The sequence below is a fragment of the Opisthocomus hoazin genome, chromosome 6 (genome assembly GCF_030867145.1).
Source record: "Opisthocomus hoazin isolate bOpiHoa1 chromosome 6, bOpiHoa1.hap1, whole genome shotgun sequence".
NCBI lineage: Eukaryota > Metazoa > Chordata > Aves > Opisthocomiformes > Opisthocomidae > Opisthocomus > Opisthocomus hoazin.
This window is the reverse complement of record NC_134419.1, coordinates 40,402,768-40,428,897: the sequence shown is the minus strand read 5'-3', so window position 1 is coordinate 40,428,897 and position 26,130 is coordinate 40,402,768. Positions and strand designations below refer to the sequence as shown.

At 49.9% G+C, this 26,130-nt stretch overlaps 1 protein-coding gene across 2 annotated transcripts; it reads right to left on the bottom strand.

Annotated features, from left to right (window-relative positions):
• Positions 1-1,921: 1,921 nt before the first annotated feature.
• Positions 1,922-26,130, bottom strand: LOC104335782 (neurotrypsin). Of its 2 annotated transcripts, none has more exons than XM_075422881.1 (16): positions 22,438-26,130; positions 21,651-21,960; positions 19,516-19,561; positions 17,855-18,091; positions 16,427-16,550; positions 15,529-15,704; positions 14,867-15,014; positions 13,883-14,061; positions 13,333-13,474; positions 12,028-12,251; positions 10,932-11,073; positions 10,452-10,654; positions 9,819-9,897; positions 9,462-9,584; positions 8,668-8,948; positions 1,922-7,057 (listed from the first exon to the last, which is right to left on the bottom strand). In XM_075422881.1, exons 2-16 carry the CDS (start codon positions 21,720-21,722, stop codon positions 6,747-6,749), a joined length of 2,487 nt encoding a protein of 828 aa, XP_075278996.1. In that variant the 5' UTR covers positions 21,723-21,960; positions 22,438-26,130; the 3' UTR covers positions 1,922-6,746. The 2 variants fall into 2 exon arrangements, with proteins under 2 accessions (XP_075278996.1, XP_075278997.1); XM_075422882.1 differs by having other exon boundaries at positions 12,049-12,251.

Sequence of the window (26,130 nt, the reverse complement as noted above, 5' to 3'; positions counted from 1 at the left end):
CCTCAACATGCTCGGCCCACGCTTCCCAGCAGGATTAATTTAATTAATTCATTCCTGCAGTTTTAACTCCTGCCCCTGTGTTTCTTCTGTTGGGCAGCAACTGAACGTGAGCCTGGCATGGAGCTGCGCCTGTTTCCAGCTCAGCCCTTTGAGCCATGGCTGCCCTGGTGTCTGTACGAAGGCCAGCGCAGATATAAACAGAAGAAACAAGGCCTTTTGCTTGGCTGCCATCAGAGCAGCACAGCCTCAGACCTTCTTTTTGGTAAAGCTGCTCCAAAGCAGTTGTTTCTCCCCTTCAAGAGACAGACTCCTGTTGAAAATCTGTGAAGAGAAAGGTGCCTTTCATTGCTGGCAGGAAGGCCAAGGTGAAGTGGTGCACCAGGGTTTCACCAATTTGTTTGAATTTGTTTGTCCTACTTCTGTCCTCCATCAGCACCTCTTAAATCCAGGAGTTTTTCTAAACATAAATGACTCTAGCCGGATCATCCGTGTACTTAAAGATCCATTTTGCTGGCTCTATTTCCTCTTTCCACTTCTGCGCATAAACACAATCCCGTAGAAACCTCCTACCAATGCTGGGTACCTGCTTTAGACGTGCCAGTTATGGGGGGCACCGCACCCAGCCCCGCAGCCCGAGGGTCTCCAAGCAGTGCACTCTCTTCCACCATCAGAAGGAGGAAATTGTGCCCAAGTCAGGATTTTTTCAGTGTCAGTGGCGATACCTGAATGCCCGCCTTCCTCTCTCCCAATGAATGGGGTAGCTATCCTAGTTACAAAACTGCATGAAATAAAGCCCAGCTTCCTCCTGATTCACAGTCCAGTTTCAAAATCCGAAGCCAGCCATCCTACAGCTGGCAATCTGAACCAAGTAAGCTCATGCCGTACACTCCTCCCAAGCATTTCCCCGCATGAAGGCAGCAGTCAAGTGCTTCAATACGAAACACGAGACTTGACAGTCTTGTAACCTTAACCACAGTTTTGACTTTGCTTCTTTCCCAGGCAGCGACTACGGCAGTGTTGGAGAAGTGACCTGGTGAAACGCTGCCCGCTGATGCGTGGAAGGCCATCTGAAATGCCCGCTTCCCCGCCGCTGATACACATGCCATCCATTCTCACAAAACCTCAGCCATGAGCTCGCAGTTCTACACAAGGCAAGGAGGAAATGTAGGTAGGTATCGGAAACCCCAAAGGCAGACATGAAGCGAGGGTGGTGTTAACCACGAGCAGCTCTTTCTTCAGTAAGTGCACATCAGCTCCCAACAGCAGGACAGAGTCAGTACACGCTCTAATGGTTGGAGGCTGCTGGCATCAGCTACACCCAGCCTCATCTATCCCTAATGACTCGGGAAGGTCAGTGCAGCAGCAGTGGCACTGCAAGGAGCTAGTTTTCAAACCAGATGTTTTATACAGCAATGCAGATTTCAGCAGTGGGGGCAGCGGGGAGAAGAGTATTCTTCCGTCTGTGTCTCATTCAGACTGCCTTTCCCTCCTCCCGCTTCCACTTTTCCAGAGGTTGGCTTTGATTCGTAGAGTGGCGACACGTGAATCCTAGACTGAGACTAAATCAAGCTGAAGAAGTTTGTTTGAAGGTAGTATAGAAAGATCAACCATAACAACAATTTATGAAGCTGATGTATCAAATCGTTTTAAGTTTTACGTGTGATGAGTTGATCTGCAGATACCCCCACCTGCTCCACACGGCCACAAAACGTGGCATTTGAAGAACTGTTGCACTGCTTTGTAAAGGTAGCTAACAAGATGCTGACTTTGTAACATGCTTTAGCACGTTAAAGCTGCTCTAAAAATAACACTAATACAGAAATTTAATTAGCTTAATTCAGTGCTGAAAAAAAATCCTAAAACTTGCCCTTGGAACAGGTTCTTTTATTAAAAATAAGACAGAGCCCCACACAGTCACAGTATAATCCATTTATTAGCATACCTTGTGAGCTGTTGGTGTTGACCCAGGGCACATGACAGTTTTGGCACTTGACTGATTTCAGAGGTACTCAGCCTCTGCTTTGTAGAAAGGGATTTTAACAGGACTGAATGGGCTACTACACAAGCGAGTGTTTCCCCTTGATATGGGGAATTGAGTACTTTTCTCAACACAGAAAAATATAGCCCACGAGATGTGCATTAGTCCAGGTCACAGTGCCTCGTTCCACAAGGAGCGGTCCCAAGTTGGTTATCTACAAGGGCCGTTCTGGTCCCTCAGGCCGCGAGAAGCTCCCAGCACCTCTATAAAGATGGTGTTAAATACCACAGTGCAATTCATCACTCAAAAGCTTTCACCTGATTGCTGAATACGCGCATAAAAATCTGTCTTTGAGTGGTTGATGGATCACAGCGGCTTTTTTTTGGGGGGGTGAAGAGATTTTGGCATATTGGGTTCAGAAAGGAAGGCAGGCAGACAAAGGGTGGGCCCACCTCCGTGACCCCTGAGACAGCAAATAGTTATGTTCCTGGTTGCTCACCAATGCCTCCGCTAATGCCTTTGAGGAACTGATCTGTTATTATCTGCTACAATGGTACAAGGATTACAAGGGTAATCGGCATCCTGTCCATGTTAATAAACAGCTGCCTGATTAATTACAGCCTAGAACATAATTTATAGAAACCATCAGAACAGTGCTCAGCTACAGGAAAAGGATAAATCTTTAATCCAGCTTCAGCTGGCCAAAGCCTCAAAGAGGGATAGCTGGAGCACTAACACTTGCTCCTCAGACCCTTACCACAGCCACGTGTCTACCCTGCCAACGCTCCCACTCAAGTCACAGTGACAGTCCCTCTCTCACGTAACCAGCGTGTGCCGCGCTGCTGTGGGAACTCGTCTCACAGCGTCCACGGGGCACCGTGCAGCCACCAGCAGCAGTGATTGAGCTCTCAGCTCCTGGACATAGCGTGCGTGCACTAGCCTTACCCAACGAACTGATGCTGCAAAGGAGGGCTGGATCAGCCTCCAGGCACGTCAGCCCAGCACAGGTCTACGCAGCTATTTGGACGTTCCCTGCCCAGAGCTGCATTACGCTGCCCGGACATCCCTGCAGCAACGGCTCCAAGCTGAGAGGGGCTGCTGCACCGGCCTGAGACACAGGGGGAACCAACCTTGACGAGTTTTCATCTCGTCATAGCTAGGCTGCCACCAAGACCACACTAGCAAGTTTACAGCTAGCATCAGCATACATACATAATGTACCTACAGGACTGAAATCGCTTACAGCGTTGCCTACTATAGAAAATAATACTGAAAATAATCAGCAGATGGCACAGCCTCTCCTGGCAAACTGCATTCAATTCTGGTTATCCAAGCTGAAAGATCCAGCAGAAGGAGAAGACGTGGAGAGACAGCTAGCACGTTATCAGATGCCGAGACGGTTCGGGTTGAAGAGAGAGACCGAAGCCACAGCTGTAGATAAAGGGACTATCGCTACAGCAATGGACAAGAGAGAATAGGAAGCCAGGGCCCTTGTTCCCTCTCACAGCTGAGAACAAAAGGACAGATGGGATTCAACGAAAACAAAAGGCAATTAATTCAGGAAGCATAAAAAGAAATTATGTGCTGTGGACAATAAAATTATATTGGTTCTCATTGCCAGAAAATATTGAGGCTGAGAGCTTAGCTGGATTAAATAAGGGATTAAACATTTATATGGAAGATAAAGGCTGGATAGTGCGTAGTATGTGTACAACACCTAGAGGACCAAGTATTCGTGCTTCTGTTTTTAATTATAATAATAGTAATGCAAGTAAAATTAATTTAAATGGGCCAAGAACAAAATTCGCTGAAAGAAAAGGTTGTTAAAACTTGTTCAGTACAAACTTGCATGTACTGTCCTTTGAAACATCTGCTGCTGGCCAACGTTAGGGACTAAATACGGTCCTAGGGCCACTCGTCCACCCTGGCAGTTCCAGTTAGCCTCAGCGGCAAAGCACACCAGTTTGGCTGGGGCCACAGTCCCAGTTTACACAGCAAAGAGCAACAACGGTTCTCTGAAACAGGCTGGGACAATTGAGGAGGGTATTGGCAGGGGTGCCGACAGTAACAGCAAGGCGTAAAAGTAGGCGAAGGAGCTCGGCTACTTCCCTCCCTCCTCCTGGCTCACGCAGGACTCGGGGATGTTAGTTACAAGGATTCTGACAGCTTTCACGGCAACAAGATCTAGGAGAAAGAAACATTTTGACCTAGAACACGGGAATTTCAGAAGACAATGCCAGGCCTGTGTCTCACTCATGTTACGCGGTAATTTATTCTAATTCCTGAATGGCAACCAGTTAATTAGGCTTAGGGAAATAACCTCATAGTTTCAACCCTTTCGGTGTTTCTGTTCCTGTTGGGGTTATGGGTAAAAGCTGGAAGATCAAACCAGGTTAAACTAGTGATGCGACAGCACCCAAGGCACAGAAACTCCATCTGAGCTTCTGTAGCGTGCTGGCTTGGGGAAGGCTGAAGGCAAAAACCAAATCCCTCTGTGTTTCCCAGACAGGTACTGTTGCTGCCAGTGTAGAACCTGGCACTTAATCCCCTGCGAGACCAGAGGTCTGTAACATCGCTGCCCTCGGTCCTTCCGTCATTTTAATTCCTGGGAGGTAAGGAGCGGTCTGCAGCGTGCGTCTCGGGGACCTGTAACATCGCTGCCCTCGGTCCTTCCGTCATTTTAATTCCTGGGAGGTAAGGAGCAGTCTGCAGCGTGTGTCTCGGGCACTCTCTGCCGCCGGACGACCCAGCCAGCGCGGGGCCAGGCGCGGTGCTGCCGACGGACCGAGCCTGGCACTGTACACAGGCTGTCGGCACAGGCTGTGCTGTGGACCCCCAGCCCCTCCAGAAGAGGCACTGATAGATGTGATGTCTCAAAGGCCAGTTTGCAGGGATTCTGACACTGCATGTTTTAAAGGTCCCTACAGTTCTTTTTTAAAACAGAGTTTCCAAGCAGGGTCTTTAAACAGTCCATTGCAGCGTTGGTAACCCAACTGTTTTATAATCCCTGGAGGGGGTAAATGGAACTGTTTAGTTTAGCGTTCAAACACAAAAACCAGCCACCTCGCCAGGCCAGCTTTATGCAATCACTACTTATTGAATCCAAGGCAATTTCTAGGACTCTGTCACCACATGCCCTGTAACGTGACATCGCCAATCCGCAGGCTGTGCTCAGTCTCCTGTTCTTGGTGGTATCTTGGTACTGACCACCTCGGCGCCTTGAGTGCAGCCCTGCCAGGTCAGTGCCCGACCCAGGCAGTGCCCACCCCACAGCGCAGGAGCGAACCCCAACCGTGCACCTCTGGCACAAGTTCCACGTGCCCCATCCTGCAGTGTCACTCCACATTCAGGTCCCTGGTCACGCACCGAAGCTCACTGCCCCTGCTCCTCAGCAGACCGGTCTTCTCTCCAGCTCGTACTGCGCACAGCAAGAACACACTGCTCTGCACTGCACAGCTGTTCGTGCACTTCGCCCTTCCATCTATTTTTATATTTTTCTACCTACTCAGGAATAATAGCTTAACTTGCAAAAGTAATTAAGGCCTAAGAGGAAACTGTTCATTCGTTTGGATGAGAGGGAAGGAAGAAACTGAAGTGTTCAACAACCTCTGCTTTCTCTCAGCATTATTTCTGTTCAGGCTGAGGACCACACCTTGATGGCACTGCTCATGTACCCTCCAGTTAAGTCAGTTTACTCCCACTGAGAGGAATGCACAGAGAAATGGTGCGAAGAAGAGAAGGGAGGAAGCATAGTCCAGGGCTGCAAGAACAGGACACCCTTTGGGAGAGCGGGAAGCTGCTTTGCAGCACACTTACTGCTCCACCCCTCAAGCACATAACTCACTCCCTGTGTTTTTTGTGTGTCTCTAGCCTGGGAGTATTTCCATGTTTCACGGGGGAACTGTGAACATAGAGATATTAAAGACTAACATCACAAAGAAAGGGCTGCTAATAACTACGGTGAATAAGGTACCAAGATAAAGTGCCCGCAGCACTGTTAAATCGTGACTCCACACCTTGCTTTAAGGAAAAAAACCCCAAACAAAACCAAACACAAAAGAACCACTATATTGAGAAAGCAGCAATAAAACCATAGCATCTGGCAGCTGGAAATGTGTGACAGAGGAGTACAGCAGGAGGGACGAGCATCTCTTAGCAGTGACAGACACTTCGAGGGGATCATATGGGAGCAGACCTACCGCTCAGAAGGGAAGAGCTTCCCCCTAGAGACAGAGCAGGGAAGGAGAAAGCCCCCGCTGTTGGCCTGTTCCTCAGCTCAGGTCAAATCTTCCGATGCCCGGAACAGAAGAGAGCTGTTACCAAAAAAAGATCTGAAGATTTCCACTACGCCAGAGCCCGGTGCCACCTTCCAGGCATCCCACCTTTCCTCGCAGCGTTTTTCAAGTGTGCAACCGTGCAAAACCAGGAATAGATTTACAGAGGCAGGCATCTCCCCACTGCTACTATTTCTGGGCGCCAGGGCAAAGGACCAAGCGTGATTGCGTTACAGGACTCAGATAGTCAGAGCAACGTAGCCATATTATTCTTACCGGCGTGCACGTGCTTGCTCTGCTCAGAGATTATGGACTACAGTGAAACCACATGAATCAGCCATAACTGGTTTTCTCCCAGTTCTACGTTAAAGTCTTTTCCCAGTGTCCAATGACAAAATAAATCTCCACCACTCAGTCACAGGCCAGAAGCCACAGACTCCTGCTGCTGCAGGGCAAAAGGACCATGTCTCGAAGTTCCTGGAGCTCAGAGGTTCTCATTGTAGCTTGGTCACTTTCTTGATCCAGGGTACGTATTTGCTGACCTTTGTGTAGACACCGGGGGAGTCCTTCCGACCGCAGCCATAACCCCAGGAAGTGATCCCCAAAATGATCCAGCGCCCGCTCGAGCTCTGGCACGTGAGCGGCCCTCCGCTGTCCCCTTGGCAGCTGTCCACCCGTTTGTCCTCAGAGAGGTTCCCCGCACAAATCATGCGGTTGGTGAACTTCTGCCCGTAGCGGACCTCACAGTCTTCCCTTGGGAGAAGAGGCACGACCCCCTGCAGCAGGGTTCTCGAATAGGACTTCCCTGGAACGGAACAGAACAGCCAGACCAATTCACCTACAGACAACAGCAGCGACCGAGAGCAACGGTGCTCCGCACAAAACCAGGTATTTCTACATTTCACATCAAGACTGCGGCACAGAAATAGGCCAAGCTCAGCACCTCTGAACCACCAGAGCTTCAGAAAACAGTGCTGCCAAGCCAGACCACAAAAAAGAGCTGTAAGATCAAAGAAACGGGGAAGAGGTTGGAGAAAGAGGTTAGATCAAAGGATGAGTCTTACTCCTGGTTCTGCCAACAACTAACCTGAACCTTGTTCAATTTGTTTCACCTCTCTGAGCCTCCATTTCCTCCTCTGTAAGACAAGGACAGCGTTTTCTCAGGGGCAGTAATATTTGTAAAGTGCTCAGTCCTCAGAGAAGTTTTGGAAGATGTTTCAGAGGCATCCAAACATTATTCAAAGGCAGCTCACTCCGTCTTTGGCTAGACTTGCCTCTGCTTGCTCAGCTCCCTCTGTTACCCCAGACTTGCTCAGACCATGAGGTTCCCGTGCTGGATTACAGTATGACCTTTCTGTGCCCGAGGTGTGCGGTAAGTTCACCGGGTAGCAGGTAACCGCACCTCTCGCTGGGAGGGCCGGGTCTGGTGCATGGGAAGGATTCTAGCCATTAAGCCCCAGCACGGCTTGAGGGAGTTACACGCCAAGTTGCTCCTTGATCCTCTCCAGACACCCCAGAGAGACACGTGGAGCAGTGGGCTCCAAAGGCAAATGTGTATTTGCAGTAAAACACTTTGGTATCAGCTAGGGAAACAGCTGGGAAGGATGGGTAAGTCCAAAACCAACAGACAAGCTCCTGGGGGCTTTCTGCCTTTTGGCAGCAAGTCTCTCTGAACGCGTGGCTTTGCTCCAGCCCCAGCAGCCCCAGAAAGGTGTCCTTGCACCAAGCCCTGCATCGCATCTCTGAGCCCCAAATGGGGGAGGAACTGGACAGCCGGTTGTAAAGCTGTGTTTAGAGTTCAGAGCTGTTTCCAGACCTTGCTAATGCATGCATGTCAGGACTCCACCAAGCCCAGTGTTTTAAAACATCGCCTTCAGAGTGTGATAAGTATTTAATACTTTCTAGAATATTCCCTGCTCCCTGTTACCGAGGAGGCTCATAGTGATGTGCTTGCAAGAGGACAGGCACAGGCTGTCTCGAACCTAGTGCAGAAACCAGCCTCAGAGCCCAACTGTCCCTGCAGCAACACCTGGGGAGACGGAGCAAGGTAGTCTGAGACACATCCCCTCCACCTCCAAGCCCCCACTTCACTACTACAGTGTCACAAAGAAGGCAGGAGGTCATGGAAACACAGGGCCTCCCATGCTGCCTAAGGGGTCTGCTGTGGGCAAACACGTGTAGGAGGAGGTGAGGACCATGGCCACATGGCAGCACTGCTCTCTCCCACAGCTTCCGCCATGGGCAGGCTCAAGAAGCCTCAAAATCAGAAGAAAACACAACGGCACAGTGCTGGCGCAGACAGTAGGAACAGTAAGCTCACGGCCTTGAGTTGCACAGACGTAAATTAATGGCCCATGTAGGCTCCTGAACCCAGACTCCCCCACCCTTCTTGGCCCCCAAAGCCCCGTCTCTTACCTGTGTCTCCCCAGCCGGAGATGATGCAGGCTCGCCTGTCGACGTCCGCCTTCTCTTTCCTGTCGGGCAGGCAGACAGGCAGAACGTGGCGATTAAAGGAGAGGCAGTGCCCCTCTCTGCCCCGCACCCGGACCAGGGCGATGTCGTTATCATTGCTGCCCGCCCAGTAGTTCCTATGCAGGACGATCCGCTCCACGGGCAACTCCCGCTCAAACTCGTCCTTCACGCCTGTGTGGTAATCGCCCACCCGCAGCAGGTAGCGACGCACATCAACACCAAATCTGGAGAAAAAAAAGAGACTCAGGATCTTGATGCCCCTACTAAGAGGGAAAAACCTCACAGACCGATAGAATACTGCCAGCTACAGGGCTGTGGGACCTCTAGCAGATGTGATAACGCTGGCTCTTGCAGTCAGTGGGTGTCCCAAATCACTATTTACCATGTACAAGACTTTTTTTTTTTCTATAAATTACCGCTACAGTACAGTTTCCTATAAAAAACTGCCACAGCGGTTGCAACAGGCGTGTGACCTTGTATTCACAGTTCCTTAAAGCGCTGAAGAATGGCAAAGTGCTGGTTCCCTTTAAGTTGTAAAGCCTCCGAGTTAAGAGGGCGGGGGTAAGCAGTGAAGGATAAAGCAAGCCTATATTGAGTCAAGCTCCCAGATACCATAACCTTGGTCTTGGTTTAGAAACTTTGCTGATGTCGTTCCACCGGGCTGGGAGGATGACCTTGTATGAGGTTATCTTGTTCATCATGGAGTAACCCTCGGGGCTCCCCTCTCACAAACGCACCTTTTGAAGCAGTGGGCTGCAGTCACCACCCAGCAGCTGCTGATCAGTGTTGCTCCGCACAGCAGTCGAGTATCTCGGCGAAAACCCTTCAACCGTAGTGAGGCCTGCCATGGCCAACTGCCTCTGAAGAAGAAACAGAGGTATAACAGGCATCACATCCAGAGGAGCTGTTTTCCTCTTTTCCCATCCACTCTGCCCCATTTGGGTTCAGCTGGCATGCATTCTTCCCTAGACTGGTTCAAATCAAGTTCAAAAATCACCAGTGACAATGTGTATTCAGCATTTGCCAGGCTATTTCCAGAGCCTGTAGGAGAGCTGGAATCAGTTCTGGTTTTCCCAGCAATTATGGGGTAGTACCTGAGAGACTTGTTTCCACCTATGATCCTTTTCTTGCGACGGTGAAGCAGGCGCATCCCGCACACACCAGACTCTGGACCTGCACAGAGAAGTTAGAGCAGCTGGGTAGATACCTTCGGCTTAAGTACGCACAATCGCTCTCGCAGCGCCTACTACCATTCCCCTTCCCCGAGGGCGTTAATCCTCATGGCAGTGGACCGCACTGTGCTGTATGGAATCCATAGAAGATCTGACCCCATAGGTTTCCTCGGTTTTGGCGGAGATGGTTACCTCCAGTATCTGTAGTCTTACGTCAGGAATGGGATCTCTACAGCTATTTCCTCAGTGCTCTAAAACCCAAAGTTTGCTCATGGTTACTGCTCTAAGGAAGGGTGCAGTGACTTGGCTGTGGGCAAGTTCTTCAGGCTCAAAGGTCTGACATGGGTGGAGCTCCTCAGACCAGTCTGGAGCACCCTGTGCTCCTAATCAGAGACAATGAAAACAAGGAAAAAAGTGGAGTGCAGGATGGGACATGCTTATTTTGTAGGTAAAGTTTCAGCCAAAGAAGAGAACCACAGGGAAAAAGCATGAAAGCATGCAGAGATCCTACCACTGGAGCTTCAGATATCTGCACAGAAGAAATGGGCACGTTACCTGTTCTGATGTCTTGGACCTTCTCTTCCACATAGTCACAGATCACACCAGCATCTTCACTGTGCCAGCAGCTGTGAATCCCAGCGTTGGGCCTGACACACTGCCCCAGGGTGTGCTCTGTGCCGCTGCATTCCACGTTGTCCAGGTGGATGGGCCCATGGCCTTCGCCAAAATAAGCCATTGCCCTGGCTTTTGCTGTACCACTGCAATTAGAGAGAGGGTGGCGAATCTGCAGTAAGCAGGAGGCGGGTGAACCTGACGCACCAGCACATTTTAAGAGAAATAATGTTTCTGTGTCACTCCACTCGCAGACAGTAGTACAGCGCTTGCTGAAGGCACCGTGAGAATAAGCCCCTGCTCACTCAAGAACATGCAGGTGTGCCAAAACTACGAAACAAAGCCCCCAGAAACAGGTCCAGAAAGAAGTGATCCCCCCGAGAGCTGCTTCTGTCTCTCAGGAGCAGGTACCAGAGCTCTTACCCGAAGCCCAGCTGCCTGCAAACCACAGCAGCGTCTCTGTCTGTCCAGCCACCATCACAGACGCTGCCCCACTGCCCATGGAGGAATACCTCCACCCGCCCCTCCTTGGGGCTTTCTCCATCCACCAGCCGCACAGGAGGCCCTGCAGCAAAAAACGCACGTGTCACCGCCAGCAAAAGCACCAGGGAGTGTGAGGTGCTCAGAGCTTGCGTTCTATAGGAAACGATGAATCAGAGATATCAGTAAGCTTAGAATAAAAGAAAAAAAAGGAGCATTTCTATACGAAGACTATATCCCATATTTCACCTCTGTGCTGCATCAGAAGACTACATAGATACTAATTTATTTAATACACACTGGAAATCATTAGTGGATCATATTCTGAAAGCTGAGTAAAGAGAACAAGCACAGAAGGAAAGTTATTAACTCCCGAGCCAAGAGCGAACAAGCTTAAACATGCCTTGGAAATAGTTCCATTAAACTATAAAACTATTATGTTCTTCTAGGCAAGAGGAGTTCTACATCCAGGAAAAATGAAAATGTTTGATGCTATTTCAATAAAAAAGGTCTGACAAACTGGAAAGTCTCCTGCAGCAGGGAAAGTGGAGAGTATCAGGCCTCAGATAAACAAGGAAATTCTGCTAACTTGAAATACATTCACCATTTTAATTAAAAACACCCTATCCACACAAGAGAGTGCAAATTTCCACACAACAGCCCCTTGCATCCAAAGTCCTCTTGCCTTGGCGAAGTGACACTAACATAACTACAGCAGCTTCCTAAAGGGTCTAGGGAGAGGGGTCCTGTGTTCCCACAGACATGGGGCTGCGGCACCTCATCGGTGAGCAAGGGCATGCTAAGGCAGCCACCGTTCCTCAGCCTCTCGGGCTTGGTTTGGAGACCGCCACCACCATTCTCCCCAGCTTCAGCCTCTCCGCAGGGCTGGCCGCATGTCTGCTGGAGCTGTGGCTTTGCCCCGAGGCGCCCAGGGCTCCCCTCAAAAAGCAGCCCCCTCGCTGCAACGGCACGGGGATGTCACCCACATCTGCCAGAGCTTCCAAAGGAACGGACCAGCAGATGACACTTTCCTCCTCACCCGGGGCAAGCGGGGAGTTACCCAGGCTGCCGTCCCTGGCCATGTTGCTCTCGGGCGAGCAGCGGACTCCCACGTCCTCGGCATGCGAGCAGTCGTGCTGCCCCCAGTTGCTGTGGGGACAGTCCAGGAGGGACAGCTCTGTCCCCACGCATGCCACATCATCCAGTAAGATAAAGCCTTGGCCAGCAGCGTAGTCCCCTTCAGAGGCCACGGTCGCGGGACCGCTAGAGGAAGGAAACAGAACACACCATGAGATTCGTTAAAACTCATTAACGCCACAGAGGGACCTAAGCTCGGACCCAACGGGAAACTCCCCTGCGGAGCTCCGCTGTGGTATTGGTTGGCCCTCTGAGCTAAACCACTGCAGGGTGGCAGCCAAGCAGCTTGCACATCTCGCCAGCTTCGGCGTTCCGGTCCGCTTTCCAGTGCCTGGCTGAAGGCGCAGTCAGAGCAGCGCAGAGGGCCAGCTATTCCACAGAGGCTGCTCTGCGGACGTGACACCAGGTACGTCGATTTGGCAGTGTGTCTAACACAGAAGGCATCAAAGCTATCAACATAATTAATTATTTCTACTTTCTTTCATAGGAAGCGGCTACCTGGAACTGGAACGCGGAAAGCTGCTAACTTTTAGGTACTACAGAAGACGACAAACGCAGTATGCAGCTGAACTCAAAGGGAAGAATTTAGTTTAGTCTTTTTTTTTCAGCCTATAAAGCTGAAATTTTACAAGGATACCCTAATCATACTAAAAATTCCACAAAAAAACACCCTTTACTGGCTCCAAGACTAGAGTACCCTGATTTTAAGTCTTCCCCAAAACCACAGCTGAAGGGACAACAGCTCAGCAATGGGCTGAAAGAAAAGCATTACGAAAATCCCTAATGCTCCTCTTTTTTTGCCCTGATGGTCTTTGTTCAGCTGCTGAAGCAGGTGACGTGTTTCGCTGACAGGGCAGGTGGGGGATATCGTTTAGCTGACAGAGCAGAGCGGGTAGCAGCGCTTAGCCGATACTCCTGCAAATTTAAGGAGCAGTGAGAGAATTTTCTGGCTTTGGCGAGGGGTTCATAAAGACAGTATCAAGCCTGTCACCTGCATTGAAAACAGGCTGAGGCAAGAAATAATAAAGACTTTTATTTTTCCCCCTGGGAAAAGATGTGGATACCTATTAATCTTTTCTGAATAAAGTTGTGTAATGGTAACAAGACAGCACTGTAGGATCCAGGTCCAGCCTATCCCAGTGAGGAGGGCTGGAATCTAATCCCTGAAATTACGAAGCGCGGACACTACGCACGCTCTCAACCCTACCTGAAGCCCAGCTGCCTGCAGACCACCTGGGCACTGAGGTCTGTCCAGCCATCATCGCACACTGTGCCCCAGTCTCCATTGTAATACACTTCCACCCTGCCTTCGTTGGGGCCGCGGCCGCCGGCCAGCCTGACGGTGCCCTCTGCAAGGGGGGGGGAGAAGGGAATATCAGCACCCAGCCAAGGAGAAACGAAACAGCCCGTGCCCCGCTGCTGAAGGCTCTTTGCAGCCCATGAGTGTAGGAAACCAAAGACACAGATAGCTGCGGGTCCTCAAAAAATAAGCACTCATTGCTCCCAAGAGTGCCCATCTGTCAGGGCAGGATTCAGCTCAGCCTTTCCACAGCACTCGTGGAACGCCACAGGAGCATCCCCGAGCCTGGCTCCAATCCGTTCCCACCTGCTGCCTGCTCTCTGCCTCCACAGCCCTGTGGGAGCCAGAGGCAGCAGCCCTGCGGGACCCCGAAGCAGGGGGTTATCTGCCGAGCAAGCCGCGTCATGTGGGAGCACGACCGGCCGCACCCGACTGGCACAGAGCTGCAGATCCGCACCTGTGAAAGGGTCACAGGAGACCCCAGCGTCTTCAATGTGGTCACAGTTCTGCTGTCCCCAGTCGCTCTTCTTGCACTGGTCAAGCGAGAGTTCATTGCCCGAGCACTCTACTTCATCCAGCAGGATTGGGCCAGTTCCCCGCCCGTAGTGGGCCCACGACAAGGCTTTCGGGTTCCCGCTGCAGACGGTACAGACACATATGCTCAGTAAGGAAGGTCGCAGTCTTGCGCGCTCAGATTCTGCCTTGCAGACTCTCCAGCGTCCTCCTATAGATAATCTGTATTTCTGACACAGCGGTGTTGCCCACTGTTAACCAAAATACCTTCCTGGAAAGTTTTTTACCAAGACCTTCCAACAAATAACAAAAAACAACATAAACAGTTCAGACACCCGGGGAGTCCTGAGGACAGTGATGTTTCCGTCTCAGTGACAGGCAAAACTCCCACAGTCTGAGGGATCTCCAGCTTGAATCATCTATCGTAAGCAAGTCCGCACCAACACGATTTTAGAGAACGCTCGATACATGGCAGCTCCCATGTTCATAGCTGAATGGCACACAGCAGAACGCGGTGTGCTATCTCACTTTGCTGACTGACGAGGGTAAGGGCAGGCAGTGAAACCGGAGGTGTTTAAGCTTAACCAAGTAAACAACTGCAGTTCACACACGGAAATCACCATGACAAGTTATCACCAAGGCCAAGATTTGCATTTAGACACGTGTGTGAAGATGATGAACAGGGACAAACACAAGCAAACCTTAGACAGGGCTGTACCAACTCTTTTTTTCACAGCATAAACCCACACAACTGACAGGAATTGAGTACAAAATCCCTTTATGGGATGATCACTCCGGAATTATCTTTCCCAGCGTTTATGTGTACCTCCTATAGAGAGGGCGGGTAATAGAGCGAAGGGACGTGCTCCCACGTTCTTCATTTTGCCTACCCCTATTACCACTCCATGACGTACAGCAGGGAAATTACCTGAGTCCCAGCTGCCTACAAACGACTTCAGCATCCCGGTCGTCCCACTGGTCGTCACAGATGGTACCCCACTTGCCGTCATGGTAAACCTCCACTCGCCCTTCAAAGCTCTCCTTTCCCCCAACTAAACGCAGCGGGGCACCTACACCTGCACTTCAAGAAAGGGAAAAAGAGCACAACAGGACAAGACAGAGACAAATCACACCCAGCAGCTCAACGCGTAGAACCAGTCACCAGCCAGAGGAGCTCCTGGGATGCTCTCGTCCCACTCTAATGCATCCTCCCCTCTCAGCCCCCCAGAAGAACCCGTGATTGCAGCCCAGAGCGTGGGGTGCTGCTGGGCCAGGGATGGCTCTTTAATGGGCTGCTACAGTGACCAGGACTTTGCTGCCTGCAGACAAAAAAACAGTTTGATAAAAAGAGGAGGTGGTCATAAGCAACAGCCATCTTTCAGTGACTGCAGAAGTGTGCCCACTCTGAGTATCTGGGATTGGGAAAGGATGGAGAATTTTCCACTGGAAGGAAGGGAAACACCTGTATAGCAGGTGAAAGAAGAATATGCTGCAATGACTTGCTCTCCACAGCTTCACAACCTCAGATTTTACATCTTATCAGCAACACGGATGCCAGAATCAGGGAGGGAACCTCCCCTGGAGATTTACCTTCTGGAGGGACACAGGTTACCATGGCACTGCCCTGGTTACAAGCTCCAGGCACCGCTTCCTGGTAGCCACACTGCAGCAGGGCTTTCTCATCCCCGTGGCAGTTCGCTGACTGCAGGTGCAGGGGAACAGGCCACGGTCCGGGGTGAGTCTTCTTCCCAGCTGTGCCGATCTCACTGGTACAGAGAGAGCAACAGAGCGATGAAACGCTGTAGCACTGCTTGACTCACAAGGTCCCCTCAGTTCTTGTGACCCTCCAGCCCAGTTGTGGCATCTCACATCCCAGTGAGCCCAGGTGAGAGTGCATAAAGCAGTGGCCATGTACAGTCTAATGGGAAAGCCCAAGCAAGCACAAAGCACTTCCCATCACTTCTAACCCATTTTGCCCTCCTGCTTCTTGCAGAGGAGTTGTTCTGGTCAGAAATGGCACCCTCATTTGAGAGTGATAAACGGACTCCTCAACTGACTGGAACATCCAAGCATCAGAACCACCATCTTCCTCCTCTGTGGGCCTTATCTCCCTGTGTTTGGAAGTTTGCAGGTCCAAATCCCAGATTCCCAAAGCAGGTTCCTGTTGTCAAAATTTCTAACAGATCGCTGCAGTGACTCCAGCTGGTAATACTAAAAAGGGGACACAGTCTCACAGCTCCCTCAGCGCAGCCTTGAGCACTGAGCAGAAACTACTGCTTTCAAAAATCCTTGCAAATGCTGCTTGGGGTTAGGCATAGCCACAGAAAGAAACCAGTAGGAAAGGACCCTGGTAAGCGGGAAACAAGCCCATAAAATAAACTCCTTTCCTCCAGCCCACACCCTGTGGCAGAGGGACTGTAACCACAGAGGCTGTTCTTTCCAAGGCCATGTGAGGGTGTAACTCCCACAACCGGACTGAGGTTCCCACCTGAGACCTAGCTGCCTGCAGACGACACTGGCATCCCAGTCAGTCCAGTGGTCGGCGCAGATGGTGCCCCAGAGTCCTCTGAAGTACAGCTCCACACTGCTATCTTCAGCCAGCCGCACAGCACCTTCCAAAACGGGGGGTGGGGGGGGGGAAGAAAAAGCTGCTATTTTCTGATGAAGGTTTCAGACCAGCAAGTCTTGGACTGGAACTGCACCTGGGTTTTCTCACCCTTCTTTTGCTGGTGCTGCCACTGGAGTGACTCGTAGGCAGGAGTGCGGGACGTGGCACCTTCCCAGTTCCAGCAACGGCTGCTCGAAAGGATGGCTGGTGCCACGTCCGCTTCAAAGCCGTGGCAGTACCGGCAGGAAACCTGGGTTCTGCCACAGCTCCAGGATCTTCCTTTTGCAAAATGGGGGTGATTTTACATGCCACCTTGAAAAGCTGTATGGAAACGGCAGGCTCTCCAATTCCCATGACGCTCCATTGATCTATTTTCCATCGGTCACCTCACCTACGAGAGCCACTGCTGCTACAGCTGGATGTCCAGCAACAGCAGGTGAATTCTCTAATCCCTCTAAGAAAAGGAAGTGCCTATGTAAATGCCCTTTCAATTCCCACTGCACTGCACATCTCTTGCTCAGTTATGTGCTGGGAGAAGGGTATGCTTCTGTCTGTAGTACTTCAGTGCAGGCACGCAGCACAAGTATGCTCGTTGTATCCTTCCCTTTAATGAAGTCATCTCTGCAAGCACTTCCACTGACAAGGGAAAAGACTACGTCATTTCATTTATTGAACTAATGTTTTGTCTGCTTTGCAAAATACAGGAAAAGGGAGGAAGGCCAGAAGACAGGGCAGACAGAATAGTTTGAAGAGTGCTGCCCTGGAGCCGGGGTACTGAGAGCTCAGCTCCCTTGCACGCCCCAAATAAGCAGCAGTCCTTGTGCTGGGACTGCGAGGAATTTTGAAGTAAGCCTATCACCTCCCTTGCCACAGAAGATTAACCAGCCTAGCCACAGAAGACTTCTCCTTGTTCTGTTTGAACTGCTGTAATTACCAGAGGAGAGCTTTGATACAGACACTTAAGGAGCGGGAGTGGGTTGTTTTCCACATGACTTAAACTGTTTGCAAAGTGGCATAAGTTAACGGTGGGGGGAAAAAAATGTCTCCTTGTATGAGAATAAAAACATCTATACAGGCATTATGGCTACAGCAGCTTAAATCCACCCCCTTCTATAAACGGACGTTCTTCTCCCACACAGGCTGGCCTCTAGTCCTAATTATTTCGACAATTCGGGGCGGTTATTGCACGTGCTTCTTTCACAGGGTGTCCCACCCGCTGCTTGCTGGTCTGTTAAGCACAGGTTTCTGGTCCGAGACCCAGCGGCAGCGCAGCTGGGGTGCTGGCAGGGGACGCGCCGCAGCCCGTACCTTGGTTACAGTCGCAGTTGGCCCAGCCGACGGCCCCCGACGTGAGCCGGTAGAAGCACCAGGGTGTAGTTCCCCCATCCGGGTTCCTGCAGTGGTTGTGGTCCCCCAAGCCACGGTCTGGGTACTGCTGAACGTAATTGGGGAACTCTGCCCAGCTGAGGCACTCTGCCCCGGCCTCCGTCACCGCCAGTGAGCCGTTGTAATACCCCAGGGGTCCGGCTCCACACACGCCGGGCGCTGGGCACGGGAAGGGAGCTGTCAGCATCACGTCACGTAAGGCATTGCGCACCGAGGCTCAGACAACATGAGAGATACCAGCTGATCTCCCGAAACACCTCCCGTGCCTGCAGCCTTGCTCACCGCTCGCTTCGTTTTAATTCTATCACTCCTTAAGGCAGTTGCTCGAAGAATGTTTACAATACGCACTGTATCTCAACCACAAATTGACCCGAAAGGCAGGAACTGCCCAGGCAGACCTCTGGAATGTGTTAGCTCTGGGCCCAGACCTGGACAGTTCGAACGGGTTCCCATTACTGGTTATTTCAAAAGATGTATTCACTCACTCAAGCAGCACTTGAGCCTGGCACACACGCCTCCGCTTCCTCCCCCACCTGCTTTGGCATCGGAATAAGATGCTCTCTCAAATTTGATCCTAGGCTCTTTAGAAGATTAATTGCCTGTCTGAATTGGTTGAAACTGAGAAGGGTTTAAAATAACCTGTAATTTCATTCTGTAAAGCAGCAAGGTGGGAAATGACAGTGTATTTCATTGTATGTATGTTCCCTACACACATCACCATATCACCCAGCTTCTGTGAACCCGGCCAATGTACATGAAGGGAAAGGGAGCCCATTTTAGGGAGATGTGCAGGTGCCAACATTCCAGGCCAGTGCTTGTGTGAAAAGTCTCATGCAAATAAACCCCAACAATTAATTTAATATGGTCTTTAACAAAAGAAGAAAACCCTCCATTCAAGATCCTTAAATAAGAAAGGGGGAAACCAGAACAAGATTCTGTGTGAGGGCGGGCTTTCTAGAGTGCCTAACACAGGAAACGCAGACTCAAAAATGGGTAACAGTTACAGCTCTATTCATCGAACAAACAACAAGAAGCCAGCACTTTCCGAAAGCCCTTCTGCCGTAAAGGCACGTGGGGCAAACAGCAAGGGTACAAAGAAACTTTGCCTCGTGCCGTTTGCCTTCTAGCCGCTGCCAAGCCCATGTGGGGTAAGTGCCAGCTGAAGGTGAACTGCAAGGCACAAAACTAAGCAGCAGTTACAGGTCGGTGTCTGGAAAACACACCACATGCTTGGCATCAGCTGGGACCCTCGCAGGGGGCATGTGAGAACTCAGGAGTTATCAGAGTGGAGGAAAGGTGAGCGTGCAAAAAAAAAAACTGAGGCAGAGAAAGAGATGAAAGGAAAAGAACATGTGGGAGGAATAGAGAACTGCAAGAGTATTAGATGTGAAGAAAAGAAAGCAGTCTGGCCATTTTGGGGAGCGGGATAAACAGACGACACTGAGGCGGGAGAAAAGACTGAAGAAGCAATGGAAAGAAAGAAGGAATGCCAGGTAGCAGTGGCTCATTGTAGCTACGGTCTCAGATCACCACTGCTGGAAAGAATCTGCCTGATGACTGAATTAACAAGTTCTTGTTCTTACCTGCACTCTGCAAATGGTTTTGGTTGGGCTGGGATCCCAGGAAAGCCTGGGAAAAGAAACAGAGCAAAAGCAGAGAGATGATTATCCGATGAAATAAACACGGGCATGTCGTAAAGGCAGCTTGGCCTTTTGCTGCTTTAGGCAAACACACCCTAGTAACCAGCCTCTTCCCCACTCTCCCCACTGCTCCTCTTCAAATCCGGTCCCAGCTCTGCCCACTAACAGCAAAATGAATAATTACTGGCCTGCAGAGATTTACCCTCGATCTAAGCACTACATTACAGGGCTCTGCTTGTTCTTTTCCAATAGGATTGGAAGCCTGAGTGAGATGCCTGTGCAAAGAAAAGCTAGAAGAAAGTCATCGTTATCAGTAAAAAAAAAAAAAAAAGGAATAACCACTCTTTCCCTCTCTGTTTATAGGGCAAGCCATCTCTGGCCACAGCAGCAGAGGTGTATCGACGTGATGGGGTGATCCCCCAGGGATCCCTGTTAAAATAGTAATAAACAGCCGTGTACAGAGTGGGAAACACCTGAAGAAGAAAATCCAACAAGGCTTTTTGAGGATTTTGGTTTTCATACAGGAGAATACGATACAGCCTATGGTATTCTTATCCAAATGGAGTCAGATAGCTAAGAGAAAAAAATCTGAAACAAAGCCCTCAGAATTCCAGCATCCCGCCCAGCCCCCAAACTGCATTTCCTCGCACAGGCAGTGTTTCTGGCGGTTATAACTTGACTGCCGGCTGAGAGATTGGGATCTCCACTCAACACCACTACACGGTGCACAGGCAGGTGCAAGATCTTCACAGACTCGGAGTGAAAAGAAGAAACCGTACACGCTTCTGCTAGCGCCATGTAGTTTAATTCATTTCTAAATACTTCTTAATGAACATTTCTAGCACTTTTATATGAACAAGGAGTTCTAATTCACAAAGCAGAGGTGTACCTATAAAGAATACTAGCTATCGGAAACGGTTCTGTTTCTCTTCAAAATGCAGTAGTTTTGCTTCTCTCAGCTTCACCTCTCCCTGTAAAAGGGGAAAAGTAAAATCTGCCCAAATCCACCTCTGGAATAAGCAGAGAGAGCTCCCACAGAGACCCCACAAGAACGACACCTACTCATGGCAGATGCCAGTTTCAAATCAAGCTTATGAACGTAGTCCAGCAAGGTGCCGACAGCCATGGCCACGCTCCAGCATCACCCTCCAGAAGTCAGAATGTCACACCACATATTGAAGATAAGTTTCTGATGTGGTTCAGAAACAGCAGCTCAGCTTTCAGCTGTGTATGCACAAGGGGATGCACAGGTAAAGCAGCATTTAGATGAAAAACTCTTTTCAGCCAGAAATCCATCTATCTGCATGCATCAGGTTGTTGCAAGCCCACGTAAAGGTCTGCGAACCAACAATGCTGAAGGACTTAGCTGAGGATCTCAAAGCTCCTTGCAAAGAGAGGGAGGTGAGCTGAGCTACACTTTTGTGACTGCGCCATCATCCAGGTCTCCCGACTCCCAGCTTTTAGCGTGCACCCCCCCACACACGCAAGCCTGCAGGCGACAGAGGGGTGGGCTGGACTAATAACAGGCTGTTTACGAGAGCCTGAACCTGCTCTTCTTGGAGACTGACCACAGACGAAAGAACTGCAGTCCAAGTAATACGCTTCCCTTCGAACTGAAGATCAGATGCTGCCAGTTCCCGAGGCAGCTTCCAAAATCCCCCAACGCTGATCATCACCACGACCAAATTTTAGTGCAAACAGCCTGTGCTGCAGTCACTGTCCCAGGTCCACGCGGCTATAAATCATCTGTCCGCAGCAGCGACTGGGGTAATCAGTCAATGAGTACAGAACAGAAACAAAGGATCTCTCCTGCCAGAGTCACTGCAGTGCCTGAGAAGCATAGGAAACCTGAGCCAAAGCATCTGCAAGCCCTTGTGCATCCTGCTTTCCTGCTTTGTTTCCTTTTCTGAATTGCATATGCACAAGGAAGTAAGTCCCTCCCCAAGCCCCCAGCCGAGCCTAGAGACCACAGCTGCCTGGACACTGTGGAAAACATATTCAAGTAATAACAAGATCCACTTACAGTGAGGATATTAAAAGACTTCCCACAGGCAGACAGAAGAATAACCACTTCTTACCTCCACGCATCCGAGACAGGATAACAGAGTCAAGAGCTCTACCAGGAGCCCAAGTGCTGTGGGGATCTCCATCCTTCCTGCGCGAAGCGGGCAGAAGCTTCTCCAAGCATCACACTCCCGTTGAGCCGCCGGGCTCAGCCTCTGGGGTTTTCAGCTGGGTTTCTCGGGAGCAGGGCTTTAGCCGCTCCGCACCGGAGGGAGCGGGATGCCTCTTCCATTTCTGCGCAGGGAAAGGATCGAAGTTCCCAGCAGCATCCTAGGATTTCACTTTCTCCTTCCTCTCCTCATCTCTTCTCCTTGATTCTTCTCTCTGGAAAAGGGGAAAGAGGGGAGAGCAGTAAGGGAGGAGAACGCGCTCCGGAATTTCTCTCACACGGGTGGAGGGAAGGGCTGGCGGGTGGGGCACAGCCCCGCCGCTCCCCCCCGCGATGCCTCCTCCTCCTCCTCACCCCGAGGAAGGCCACCGCTATGGCAGGGAGCCGGGGCTGCACCCTGCTGCAGACCCTCCGGCGACGGAGCTGGGAAGGGAGAGGGCTCCGGCGCGCGCTGGCCGGAGATTCGACCGGTTGGGAGGAATCTGGACTTTATCCCCCCGCCGCTGCTCCTCGATTCGCTGCTTGCAGCGGCCCGGGGCCAAACTTTCCCCAGATCCGAACCCAGGTAAGTGGGACCCAGAAAACTTGACGTCAAGCAGCTTCCAGCTCGCCCCGCGGAAAACTCACAGGCAGCACAGCCTTCTCCACCCACCAAGCTGGGCGCGCTCCCCATTTTCAGCCCGGCATCTTACCATCACGGGTGTTGCATCCAGAGATCTTTTCCACCGAGCGTCTCCTTGACCTTGGGCTGTAAAGTTGTTTTCACTCGATTGGTTAGGATGCTTTCCAGAGGGTTGGTCGCTGTTGTATTGCTATGAACAATCCTACGGGGTTTTTTAGTGTTTTCAGCTTACTGCTCCTTCGTATGAAATAGGGTGAGAGGCTACAACAGTTTCAAACATTATTAAATCTAAGAAGGGAATTGGACAATCTGAAGCTGTTCAATCTTGGATTTTAACATGTTCTCTGTGCTGCTCCTCTGCTCAGTCTAACAGGCTTTTCCTATATTTATATTCTGGGGTTAACTCCTGGTGTTCTGCAGCATGAAGCACGAAGGTCACCTTAAGAAATGAGCTCACTTCTGGCCAAGTCTGCTAAGCAGCATTTCCAAAGACACCTTCAGCATAAAAACAAGGAATAGGCTAATAAAAAATCCATTGGCTTGACAAAAAGCCTCTTTTTTTTTTTTCTTCCCTCACTTATTGTCCATTACTCACTTCACATGACAGTTTTGTGTTGCCTCATCCTGAAGTCACTCATCAAGCGCAAGGAAATTCCACTACGGGCTGGATCTTTTACAGGAGTCACTGAGTGGGAGTCACTGAGAGGGAGCCCTTCCTTGAGTGTATTTGTACCACGGTGCATTCTGGACACAGCGGATTTGGCCACGAATTACACTCAGTTAATTAGGAGCAAATCTCCTAGATCCTCCTAGCAAAGGAGGCAGATGATCAGGGCAACAGAGGATGGAAATAGCTTAAGTGCTACAGCATGTTGGCAAAGAGGACCAAAACAAAATGAAAAGATGAGAATGTGTTGGAATTTAGAACTGCTTACTCCAGTAAAAACAGGAGGAAAGGATATGCTGGAGGCAGGAACAGAAAATCTGCTAGCACTCAGAGAAACCTGCTCCTGGGTCATGAGTAGAGATGTTGTTGATGCCCCTTCCGAGCTCCTGAAGACGGTCACCTGTTTAGCCCTTTAGCCCTGGAAAGAAACAGCTGCATTCCGCCTCTGACACATACGAACCAGTTTAAAAACCTCTAGCAAAAGCCTGCACTGGATTTCTCTCAGAGTAGTCTGTAAGTTGCTTCTCTCTCAAGGCAAGGCTTTCGCAGAGCAAGCAGTTTCCTAGCTAAGGTGATTTTGAAGGAAGCACAGACCAGTGCACCAAAAGCAACACAAGTCCAAGTCTGGTATTCAGTTGCTGGAGGAATGACAACTTGTGCAAAGACGTTGTGGGTTTTGCAGTCGTCTCCTCTGCAGCAGGTCCTCTTCTGGAACTACTTCCTTCTTGCCAAGACCCCCCCCTGGTTTTCTGGCACATGGAAAGACATTCTCCTGAGAGAGGTGGATCTCAGATTCTCAGAAGCTTCTCGTGGCTACAAGGCTCTCTCCACGGTAGAGAGCAAGACCAAGAAGGAAATTACACCAGTGTAACTACGGCAGTTTAGATAGGAATCATATTTAAAGAGAAGGTAAAGCCTATCTTGAACTTTCTTGCGTGGGCAAGTTTGAAGCAGTTGTAAATATCCAAGTCCACTATTTAACACAAATCATCTTCTCGCCCTGATACAAGCACAGTTCTATAAGTCTATGATTCACTACAGAGTCTTTCAGTCTTGATTTTTCCAGATTATTCTGTATTGACCCTTCTGAACATGAGGTACCAACTTCTAAAACGCTCTTGGCTCTCTGGAATTCAACCTATTTCTCCTGAACTGGCAGGACTACTAGTTGTCAAAACCAGCTGAAAGCTCCCCAAGAGACTGTCAGTGGTAGCCTAAACAGAGAGGCAGTTAATAGCAATCATACCCAGAGCTCGTCTAATACTCAAGCTGTAAGGAACAGGAGTAAGATCAAGGAATTCCAGCAGATTTGCTTAAATCCTGTAAATCCGACTTAGGAGGGTAAAACAGCTAGTCAGCTTTTGTTTAATTCTTTCCTCACCACGCAATCACATACAGGTCTCTGCGGCAATGTTCTTAACCAGTAGGCTCAGCACCAGAACCCACTTTTCTTGTACCCCCCAGCAGCAGCACCACGGGGTGGTACCAGCCCCACGCTCAGAGGGCAGTGTCACCCACTGCAGTTACACACACGAGCTGTTGGTGGAACGACCCCCAAGGTGAGCGTGCCACAGAACGCGTCTGACACCCAATGTACGCCTAACAGTGAGACACGGGGAAACAGCAGCAGCTCAAATTGCCAAGGACAATCAGCAGCCGGAGGTTTTCTGGTTACAGCATGGGATCCAAAGCCAAAAGAACTGCTGGAGTACTTTTAAAAGAAGCACTGAAAAGCATTCTTTTTCCGACCTTCTTCCTCCAAATAAACGTATTCCTTTAAGGACTGGAACACCTTAGGACAGTGATATTAAGCTTACAGAAGACATGTAAAAGTTCAGAAAAAACCCCAAACAACTGAACTTGTGAAACTCACTGTGAAGCAGCAAAATCCCAACACAGCTGTCCAGATTAGTGGGAGCCGCGCAAAAATTCAAAAGTAAAAATACAACAACAAAGTGTTAGTTTCTGTCTTACAGCCTCTTATACGATGAGACAGTTCTTCACAGACACTAGAATTTGGTACGCTTAGCATCGCTGCCAGCTTAAGAGGTGCAAAACTGTACTTGTAAGTTTTAATACGAAGAAAAAAAAGCCATCAGCAGCAGAAGTGAATGTAGAATTCATTGGTTCCTCACTCCCAACTTCGCTCGTCTCCTCCAGAAACAAAGAATTAGCAAGTAGCTCTTCTCCTCAGAGAGCATCTTTTGGACTGGAAATGCAAACTATCATAGAACCAAAGTGTCTTCCCAAACTTCGATGTGGACATCATGTTCTTACCGACCCTAAGTCCCCTGAAAGACCCAGTTATGCCACAATAGCAGCAACAGAATAAGCTACCCTGTGGGACAAGCCACCAGTGAGCCACTGTAAGTAACAGTTAAACGAAAATGGCTTCAGCAGCTTGAAAGCATACACGTGACCAACATGCATGTGATGAACAGGTACCGGCCTGGGACTCCAGAGAAGCCAGCCCCAGCTCCACGCAAACTCTACAGTCACATGTGGGTAATCACACAGTCTGCACGTGCCTGACGCTCCTCGTACTCCGCTTTTTCTTTATGCCCCCCAAAATAAGTGATACAAATAGTTCAATCATTAGTTCCCTGAGGCGCTGCGTTCTTCTTGCCAATCAGGTACTGATCCTAAAACAACAGGGACCTGCTGGTGGTTTTGCCGTACTCTAGTGACAAAAGCCCAAATCAAAACTAGTAATTAATTGCATTATTTCAATATCAATCCATGCTTGAACATCCTCTCCCCCTTCTAGTTTCTTTAACAAAACAATAGAACATTTTGTTGTAGATTATGAGTCGCCCAAGCCAAACAACCGTCCTGCATTATTTTATTATAGCACAGACAACGCAGTCGATCTGACATGGCACCACACCTCTCCCACCTGCAAATCAGGGGGCCTAAATCACGTTAAAGTTATATTTGATCCCTACCGATGTGTTGTGTATCAACCAGGTATTTTGCTGGAGATTTCCTCCTCATTCTACAGCCTTCTTGTACAGCAGCAGGAATTAAAAAAATGTCAAGAGGAATCAATTTGTGTGCACATACATGTAGGAGTACGAGTCATGAGATTACTATCAG

Coding starts and splice junctions, on each gene's coding strand:
- LOC104335782 (XM_075422881.1), bottom strand. CDS start 21,722: ATGGAGATCCCCACAGCACTTGGGCTCCTGGTAGAGCTCTTGACTCTG. Junction 16,551..17,854: donor CAACTGCGACTGTAACCAAG/GTACGGGCTGCG, acceptor CCGTTTTGGAAG/GTGCTGTGCGGCTGGCTGAA. Junction 12,252..13,332: donor TGCAGGCAGCTGGGCTTCAG/GTAGGGTTGAGA, acceptor TCCTTCCTCTAG/CGGTCCCGCGACCGTGGCCT.